The sequence below is a fragment of the Trichechus manatus genome, unplaced genomic scaffold, assembly GCF_000243295.1.
Source record: "Trichechus manatus latirostris isolate Lorelei unplaced genomic scaffold, TriManLat1.0 scaffold00163, whole genome shotgun sequence".
In the NCBI taxonomy this organism is placed as follows: Eukaryota; Metazoa; Chordata; class Mammalia; order Sirenia; family Trichechidae; genus Trichechus; species Trichechus manatus.
Window position 1 is genome coordinate 478,954 of NW_004444099.1, and position 9,636 is coordinate 488,589.

A 9,636-nucleotide genomic window follows, 5' to 3' on the forward strand; every position below is an offset into this window, starting at 1 on the left:
GACAGAGATCCCAGAATTTAATACCCAACTGTCCTAATTTTGTATTTTCAAAGACATGTTCTTTTAAGCCCTTAAAGAAACATAGTTTATCATTTATTTAGAAAATCTGATCCACATTCAAAAGGAAATTGTAACTTGTAAAGAGTTATGTGCATTTTATAAAATGATGCTTGCCGTTTCTTTCGGCGGGGAGGAACCCTGGTGGCACAGTGGTTAAGCGCTGGGCTGCTAATCTAAGGGTCGGCAGTTCAAACCTACCAGCTGCTCCACAGGAGAAAGATGTGGTGGTTTGCTTCTGTAAAGATTACAGCCTTGGAAACCCTATGGGGCAGTTCTGTTCATCCTATAGTGTCTCTGTGAGTCGGAGTTGACTCGATGGCAATGGTTTTGTTTTGGTCTGGTTTTTTTTTGACCAGTTCCACACTGGAATCAGTAACCCTGCTTTGCCGGAAGAGTTCTGAGATATTGACTGCAGGCAGGAATAAGTTGGGAGGGCAGTTGCCTTTTGAGGGTGCGCCTTTGGAGGATGACTTGGCCAGCATCTAGAACTCACCCTCACTTCACTATGGTGACCACTTAAAATGGCAACTAAGGCTCTTGGCTTTGGTGTTTGTTTTGCCTGGCAGAGAGTAGACTGGTCAGCAACGGTGCTCTTCGAGTTAACGAGTACCTCCAGGTGGAGGGCTACAGCAATATCTACGCCATTGGTGACTGTGCTGACGTGAAGGAACCCAAGATGGCCTACCATGCCGGCCTCCACGCCAACATTGTCACGACCAACATCGTCAACTCCATGAAACAGAGGCCCCTCAAGGCCTACAAGCCTGGTAAGGGAAGCCCATGTGCTTCATTGTGGCGAAGCCTTTCTGGACTTTGAGACGCCTGACCACTAGAACAAACTCTCAGAGCTGGTGACAGAAACACCCCTCTAGAGCTCTTTAAGAATAGGTCAGGGACTCACCTACCTTCCTGAAAGTCTTACACATTTCCTTGCCCTGAAACTGAAGGCCCTGGAAGGGTTTCGAGCTCTGGGAATTGTGGGCCCGTGAATGTCAAGCACGATTTTAGTTTGTGCCCATGTCTTTCCTCTCCACAGGTGCACTGACGTTCCTCCTGTCCATGGGAAGAAATGACGGCGTGGGCCAGATCAGTGGCTTCTATGTGGGTCGGCTCATGGTTCGGCTGGTCAAGAGCCGGGACCTGTTTGTCTCCACGAGCTGGAAAACCATGAAGCAGTCTCCACCCTGATGGGGAGGCCAGGTGAGGGGCCGAGGTTCACCGCGGACGGGTGAACGGACTTCTGGACAGACGGCACCAGTCTAACAAGTGCCAAAAGGCCGAGCTTTTTTGTAGAGTCCAGTGCAAACGATGTACTGACTAGAAACACAACTTGTGTAAAACCAAGTTCACAAACTGGGAGAGAGAGGGTAACTAAACAAAGATACCTGCAAGAGGATTCTTTCTGGGTTTGAAAGGTCTGCTTGCATCTGTGCTGGCTGAATGGTTCATGTGGTCTTGGGGAGGGCACAGCCAGCCTCCTCTACCCCAGGCTCCTCTTGGGTGTGTGTGTGGGAGGGAGGGAGGCTGGCATTCAATCTCTCAGAGTAGGGAAAGGAGAGAGCTAGCATCCCCTTGGGAAGGGCAGGAAGGACAGCCTACAGAGTGATACCAGCTGAGGCTTGGGAGCTGGGTGGAGAGTCGGCTTGTGCCCATACCTCTCCCATCACATTAGAGTGTGGGGGCGCATACCTCTTGCATCACCCAAGTGAAAAGGGCAGTTGTTAATAGGAACCTAATTATTTTTTAATTTGGTATTTATTTCTTGAACATCTCCTGTTCATTAACTGATTCAAAAAATTTATTAAGCACTTAGTATGTGCCAGTCACTGTGCCACATACCATACGTGGTTTCTACCCTGTGGAGCTTCCAGTTTAGGAAGCTATAAACATTCAATGAGATAGGAACTTGACACAAAGAACTCAATAAATGTTATTGCTTCTTTCTCCCTGAATCCAATTCAACAAATTACATACTGAGCTACCCCTGGGAACCAGAAATGATACAACTAGGGCTGATAAAAAAGATTTACAATTTACCTCAGGCTTTCTCAAGTATCCCTCTCTGAAGCCTCATAAAAAGCCTGGTAACACTGGCTCATTAGCTTACTGGACAGATGAGGAAACCAAGGCTCAGAGAGGATGATATGTCCAAGGCTCACAGCTCATGAACATCAGCGCTAGGATTCAAGCCCGCTGCTGAAATTGTATTGCTGCATCGTCACTACTTCTAAATCTTGAATAAGAAGCTCGATTTTAAACTGTCTCTAACATAGTCCCTACAGTCTTTTAATGAAACTTTCTATATTCTCATTTTTATATCCTGATTATATACCATAGGTTATATTTAAGAAGAAAGAGTTAGGCAAAAGTTCTTTCCTGGGTTCCTGGTTTAATCCATCCTAACAAAGAGTGAGTGTTTATGAAGCTAACAGCTAGAGACCAAAGCCCAGCCTGCCAGCCACTGGCAGTGTTTAAGGAAAGGCAGCTGACCTAAAGTGATCCTTTGGTGTGTGATCTGGGTAACAGGAAGCAGAGAAGTATTCAGCAGGTGACCCCTGCGTTTCCAGGCTGCAGACATAAGCATACCTATGAATGACAACACTCTAGCTGAATGCCAGGGGGCTGACAGGAACCTGGGCAGTTTTGTGTTTCTGGTTTCTTGGCCAGCCCCATGTCACTTACCTGGAGGCCCAGCCACTTGGAAATAATGCCTGCCACCAACTATCTTAAGGTATATAAATAACTTATATATTTGGGATGGAGTCCCTGGGTGGCACAAATGGTTAAGTGCTTACCTGCTCACCAAAAGGTTGGTGGTTCAAGTCCACCCAGAGGCACCTCAGAAGAAAGGCCTGGCAATCTACTACTGAAAAATCGGCCATTGAAAACCCTATGGAGCACAGTTCTACCCTGACACACATGGGGTCACCATGAGTCGGAATCCAATTGACGGCAACTGGTACTGGTATATTTGGGAGAGAATTTCCAATAGGAAGGACCCCATAGATTAAATCTCCGTAGCAGAAGGAGTTGATGAGTTCATCTGAATAAATTCAGGCCCTGCCCTTCCTGGTGCTGCTCCTTCCTGCCTACTTTTGATTGTGGCGGCTGGGTACTTGGCCCACCCAGGCAAGTAGCGGAGGCACTGTTGATGGGAGCTTCATCCAGGGCCTGTGGACAACCACTAGCAAGGCTCGCCATCCCAGCTCTTCCAAGAAACAGGCCATTATGGTGCTCTCTGACCTGGGGCCTAGTGTGGTGGGAGTCTCGCCCACTAGTGAGGCCTTGTCCATTTACTTATCACATTCTAGAAGGAGCCACCCAGGGGGACAAAATTCTCCAAGCTGAAGAAAATGTTGCAATAAAAGAATATATTGTAAGAAAGACATTGGATCTCGTTTTTTTTTTTTTTTTCTTTCATTTTCTTTAAAAAAAACAAAACAAAACAAAAACAGCCTGAAGCAAAACCTTTTTAGGAGTAGTTACAGTATTATTGGGGGTTGGGGTGGGGACATTGAAACAGAAAAGCACCAATGAAGTGTCTTTCCAATTTTCCCTCCATCAAGGAACACAGACAACAAACAAACCCCGAGTCACTCCTCCCGGGGTCAAAAAAAGGTGTGGGAACAGAAGATTTTAGGAATTTTGAAAGGATTTGTGTGTGTGTGTGTAAAAGTCAATGCTATAAATCTAAAACGAGGTCTGTTTTTTAAAAAAGTTCTAAAACAACAGGAAGAAAACACACGGAAAGAAAACCCTCCTGGAGACCTGGCTAATTACATACCGAGGCTCTTTTTACCAGAATATAAAATGCGAAGGCGCGTTGGCGGGGCGGCCGGGACGCCTCGCTCTGCGGCATCACCCTCCGCTCTGCTCGTGAAAAATCAACCCCGCTGTCATGGCTGAGTCCAGCCTCTTTCCGGTTCCTGTGGGCTCGCCGGCCGCGCGGCTACTTGGTGTCCAGCTTGGCCATCTCCTGCACGTAGATGCCGATGCTCTCGCTGTCGAAGAGCAGGAAGTAAACGTTCTTCAGCGAGGATGCGCTTGAGTCGTCGAAGTGGGCCGAGATGGCCTTGAGGGTGACCTGGGCCGCCGTCTGTTTGGGGAAGCAGTTCCTGTGCACAGGGAAAGAAAGCCGACGCCATTTTAATCCCTGGGCCCCATCGGGACAACTTGAGCCCGGAGGCGCAGTGCCTTCCTTTTTATTTTGACACTGGGCCCTTGTTTTTATTGTGAGATACCTCACTGTGAGCATACATGACCCTAGTCACAGTGACAGCCTGAGGGGACCGGCAGGGGGCCTTTTCCCCACTTTAGAGGTGCCTTTACTGACGATGATTTCAGTCAAAGCCAGCCGGTCAGCAGGGCAGTGGTGCCCTGGTCCTTGAGTCTGTCACTGAACTCAAGTCTAGTTGGCTTTTATAAACGTTAGTAATTCAGCATTGAAAATATGTGTTTGGCTGTCAACCAAAAAGTTCGAATGCACCAGCCGCTCCTTGGAAACCCTGTGGGACAGTTCTACTCTGCCCTATAGGGTCACTATGAGTCGGAATCGACTTGACTGCAGTGGGTTTGGTTATTTTTTTGTTTTAAAAAAGCAAATATAGGCTTTATTTGTTCCCTCAAAACTGGTTTACATGGTAGTCAGATCATAATTGAAGGGCCAGTACATATGCTACAAAGCTGTCTTCATAATTGTTTTTCATGCACTAGTGTTTCTCTGGAAACCCTGGTGGCATAGTGGTTAAGAGCTATGGCTGCTAACCAAAAGGCTGGCAGTTCAAATCCACCAGGCGCTCCTTAGAAACTCTATCGGGCAGGTCTACTCTGTCCTGTAGGGTCACTGTGAGTGGAATCGACTTGATGGCAGTGGGTGTGGTTTGGTTTGGTTTTAGTGTTTCTCTCAACCCACGGGCACATACCAGTGTTACCTCAGCAGCAGAGACTCTGGGCTGTGCCGGGCTGGTGAAAGGCGGCTGAGGACACAAGCACCTGGGAACCAGGACAGGACCCACTGGGCCAGGGCACTGGCCTCCAGGGTCACAACCATAAGTGGTCATTTGGGATCAGCTGCCAAGCTCTCTTGGGTAGGTCCAGGATGGGCCTGCCCAACACGAATTCTTCTCATTTCCAAGTACTATCCAGTGTGCAACAGCCAGACATCAAAGCACATGGTGTCAGCTATGCAAAGAATTTGGCCCTCACTGCCTCTGGGCCCTGGCTGTGGAGACCCAGCGCTACTTGCTTAGGTTGAGATCCGATCACAGCAGGAACCTGGGTCTCATTTTCCCCTTCACAGCCTTCTCATGACTGGGCTACAAGCAGAGCGTCTTTAAGTGTAAATCATATCTCTTATTGAGGGGCATCTCTCAGGCTGAGAGGGTGCTCAAAATTAAAGCAATAAATTGCTTTGGCTATGAGTGTGAGGGGAGCAGAAATGCTGTGTGTGAGAACAGATGTAGTCATTATTTACCTGAAATACTGCTCTCAGGCCCAGTTGGGATCTGTGACAATTAAAACCATCATTTCCCCACCCTACCACCCCTTTCCAGCAAGCCCTCAGAGAGAGCTTTCTACAGGCAGTCCCCGGGTTATGAACATCTGACTTACATACAATCCGAAGTTATGAACCAGCTCCCTTAAAACTTACTAAAAATTTGAGGTACATACAATGGTTTGTGATAACAAACAGGCACTACTTTGCGACGTGCATCAAAACATTATTATTATTCCTGTATTATTATGTTAAAGATGTTTTGGTGTATCTGGAAGTGTTTCTTTAATGCTTTTTATGCATAGAAAGGAACATTATATACTGTATACTAAGAAAAACATTTGACTAACTGACGTTAGATACAAACCGTACCTAACTGTTCAAATTTACATACAAATTCAACTTAAAGACAGATTTAGGAATGGAAGCCTTTCATAATCTGAGGACTGCCTGTACTTCTCATGGAGTGTTTGTCAAAGCCCTCTACCTATCTACAACTGTCTCACTTTCCTGGAGGAATCACCTGGGGATTCTGATTCAGGAGGTCTGGGAGGGCCTGAGACTGCATTTCTAACAAGCTCTCAGGTAATGTCTCTGCTTTGGTCCACGGACCACACTTTGAGTAGCCAGGGCAGAGAGTCTGGTGGTTTCTAATTGTGTGTTCTAGACATAGACAGCTGGTGGGAACCTGGGCTTTGAACATGGGAAAAAAAACAAAAAATACAAAAAAAACCCCAAACCCATTGCCATCAAGTTGATTCTAATTCATGGTGACCCTATGTGTTACAGAGCAGAACTGCTGCATAGGGTTTTCTTGGCTGTAATCTTTATGTAAGTAGATCGCCAGGACTTTCTTCTGTGGCAGGGCTGGGTGGGTTCGAACCACCAACCTTTAGATTAGCAGTTGAGCGCAAACCGTTTGCGCCACTCAGGGGCCCTTTTGAACACGGTAGGCTCTCAAAAAATAACACACCACCTTGCCTCTGACTGTTCTGGGCCTCCCACCCATCCCCTGAAGCTGCCTTTCCCCTGGGCTTTGACATCAAGGAGGCAGGGAGCTGTCCTCAGCCATGAGACCTGCTCCTCTAAGAACTCGTGGGCCTGCTTCTGTGTGTGAAGGACAGAAACTGGACTTTTTGCTGTATCACCTAGTCAACATGCTTGGCTGTCCTGGCAGCCGTTGGTCATGTCTTCTGGAATGCCCAGGTCAGATGCGTACAAGTGGTGGGGCTGCTGGCTCCAGGGAAAAGGCTGTAAGGAGAAGCTCATGAGAACCCCCCCGCCACCCAGTACTGCATCTTACCTGCCGCTGGGGAAAGGTGGGAACGCGACGGACTTTAGCTTCTTGTCCTCCGCTGCCGACAAGCAGTTTTTGATGGTCTCTTCAAGCTGTTCTTCACATTTGTCAGAGCCCCACTGAGGGATGTGACAGTGGATGACAAATTTGGCAGCTAGGCCAGTGGGTTGGCTGACGGCAGCTAGGGTGTGAGAGGGAAAAGCTGCAGGTTATTTTCTAAATCTTCACCCTTAAGCCGGGGGTGAGGCCAAACGTCACATCTCCCTTTTTGATCTGTGGGGGACAGGAAGTGATAGAGAAGCTGGCTGGACAATACTGTGTGCTTCTGGTGAGGATCCTGAGGTAAGTTTACCAGAGAGCAGGAGCTGTGCCAGAACTGCCTTAGACAGCTAGCACAAGCTTCGGACGAAAACATTTAATGCTGTGGGCCAGCATGTCACTCTCATACGGCGCGTCTCCAAACAGCAAACTCGCCACTAGGTTATGCTGCTTACTCACAGTGGCTGCTCTTCAAAGGTGCACGTCAGAATCATCTGTGGTGGCTGTGGTCGGCTGACGAATGGTCCCCCCCACCAAATGTCCACCCCTACTCCCCAGACCTGTGAATATGTTACATTACATGGCAAAACGGACTTTGCAGATGTGATGAAGTGAAAGATCTTGAGACCGGGAGATTATCCTGGATTGTCTGGGTGAGCCCTAAATGTAATCACCCAACCAAAAAAACCAATTCTGACTCATGGCGACCCCATGTGTTGCAGAGTACAACTGCACGCCATAGGGTTTTCAAGGCTGTGATCTTTTGGTAGCAGATCACCAGACCTTTCTCCTGAGGTTCCTGCTGACTGGGTGAGTTCAAATTGCCAACCTTCGGTTACTAGTAGAGCACTTAATCATTTGTGTAATGTAATCACAAGGGTCCGTATAAGAGGGAGGCAAGAAAGTCAGACTCAGAGATTGGAAGATGCTACACTGCTAGCTTTGAATTTGGAGGAAGGGGCCATGAGCCAAGGAATACAGGCAGCCTCTACAAACTGGAAGAGGCAAGGAAAGCGTTTCTCACCTAGAGGCTCCAGACGAAATGCAATCCTGCTGACATCTTGATTTTAGCTTAGTGAAATTTATTTTGGACTTGTGGCCTCCAGAACTATAAGATAATCCAGGCCCTTTATAGTCCCCAAAGCGTATGAAATGAACTCTATGGGCCTGCTCAAATTATCTGAGACAGTCTCAGATAGCTTCCTGGTTAATTATTTTATTTCACAAATGGAATGTGCATGAAGTACGTAAGGCTGGAGAAGCGAAAAGACGGCGATGAGGCTATGCTGGGAGCATGGGCCCAATTCCACACTTACCTTCAGCAACTTCCAAAGGGCCTTGGGATTTACGAAGCTCCTTTACCGTTTCCAAGAACTCTTTTCCCCCAGCCTTTTCCAAGGCTTTACCTGTGAAAGAGAACAATGGGAACCCACTGCACTCGTTCTTGTCAATATAATTACAGTGTTTGACACATACTTAGTAGGCCAGAAAAAAAACAAACCACCCTTAGAAACTAGGAATCAAACTTCACAACTGAAATCCTGGTTTGCCGATGGTCACTGGTGGCCAGGGTCTCTGGGCCTCTGTACAGCCAGACTTGTTGTTAGGTGCCGTTGAGCGGGTTCCGACTCATTGCGACCTCATGTACAACAGAATAAAACACTGCCCGGTCCTGCTCCATCCTCGCCATCATTGTTATGCTTGAGCCTATTGTTGTAGGCACCGTGTGTCAGTCTATCTCGTTGAGGGTCTTCCTCTTTTTTGCTGACCCTCTACTTTACCAAGCATGACGTCCTTCTCCAGGGACTGGTCCCTCCTGATAACATGTCCGAAGTATGTGAGACAAAGTCTCATCATTCTTCTTTCTAAGGAGCATTCTTCCAAGACAGATTTGTTCCTTCTTCTGTCAGTCCATGGTAATTCAAGATTTTTCACCAACACCATAATTCAAAGGCCTCAGTTCTTCTTCAGTCTTCCTTATTCACTGTCCAGCTTTCACATGCATATGAGGCAATTGAAAATACCATGGCTTGGGTCAGGCACACTTTAGTCCTTAAAGTGACATCTTTGCTTTTCAACACTTTAAAGAAGTCTTTTGCAGCAGATTTGCCCAATGCTGCTTCCATGGGCATTGGTTGTCAATCCAAGTGTGATCGTTAAGGTTGCGTGTCAACTTGGCTGGGCCATGATTCTCTATGGTTTGGCAGTTATGAGGTAGTTTGGCGGTTGTATAATGATGTGATCATCTCCATGATGAGATCTGCTATGAGCAGCCAATCAATTGAAAGGGTGTTTCCTTGAGGGTGTGGCCTGCATTCAATATAAGTGGACTTTTTCACAAGGCTCGCAGGCTTTTGCTCACACTGGATCCTGCAGCTGGCTCCTGTTTGTCTGACCTCCAGTTCTTGAGACCTGAGCTAGCAGCTTACTTGCCATCTTGCCTGCTGATCTTTGGATTTGTCTGTGTTCACAGCCTGTGAGCCAGAGCCCTGATGTCTGACTTGCGGATCTTGGGTTTTCCAGCCCCTGCAGCTACATGACTCAGGAGAAGCCTCCGGCCTGACCTATGTTCCAGCCTCTACAACCAAGTGAGCCATTTCTTTAACATAAATCTCTCTATATATTTATACACTTCACTGGTTTTGCTTGTCTAGAGAACCCAGCCTAAGACACCAAGTAAAATGAAATCCTTGACAACTTCAATCTTTTCTCCATTTATCATGATGTTGCTTATTGGTCCAGTTGT

General features: G+C 47.2%; 2 protein-coding genes across 3 annotated transcripts in view; one reads left to right on the top strand and one right to left on the bottom strand.

Moving 5' to 3' along the window:
• The window catches only part of AIFM2 (apoptosis inducing factor mitochondria associated 2), a 20,884-nt gene extending 17,020 nt beyond the window's left edge, over positions 1 to 3,864 (top strand). The window contains exons 8-10 of one of the 2 annotated variants that reach the window (XM_004386375.2): positions 627 to 827; positions 1,097 to 1,260; positions 3,779 to 3,864. In XM_004386375.2, coding sequence (XP_004386432.1) covers positions 627 to 827; positions 1,097 to 1,248 — 353 coding nt within the window. In that variant the 3' untranslated portion in view covers positions 1,249 to 1,260; positions 3,779 to 3,864. Of the gene's footprint in view, positions 1 to 626; positions 828 to 1,096; positions 2,167 to 3,778 lie in introns of those variants that run through there. The other variant, XM_023740724.1, reaches the window with a different exon arrangement.
• The window catches only part of LOC101357246 (core histone macro-H2A.2), a 62,107-nt gene continuing 55,908 nt past the window's right edge, over positions 3,438 to 9,636 (bottom strand). The window contains exons 7-9 of the mRNA XM_004386376.2: positions 8,207 to 8,296; positions 6,858 to 7,032; positions 3,438 to 4,175 (exon numbers count right to left, since the gene is read on the bottom strand). Of these exons, the coding sequence (XP_004386433.1) occupies positions 4,010 to 4,175; positions 6,858 to 7,032; positions 8,207 to 8,296 (431 nt within the window). The 3' untranslated portion in view covers positions 3,438 to 4,009. The remainder of the gene's footprint in view (positions 4,176 to 6,857; positions 7,033 to 8,206; positions 8,297 to 9,636) is intronic.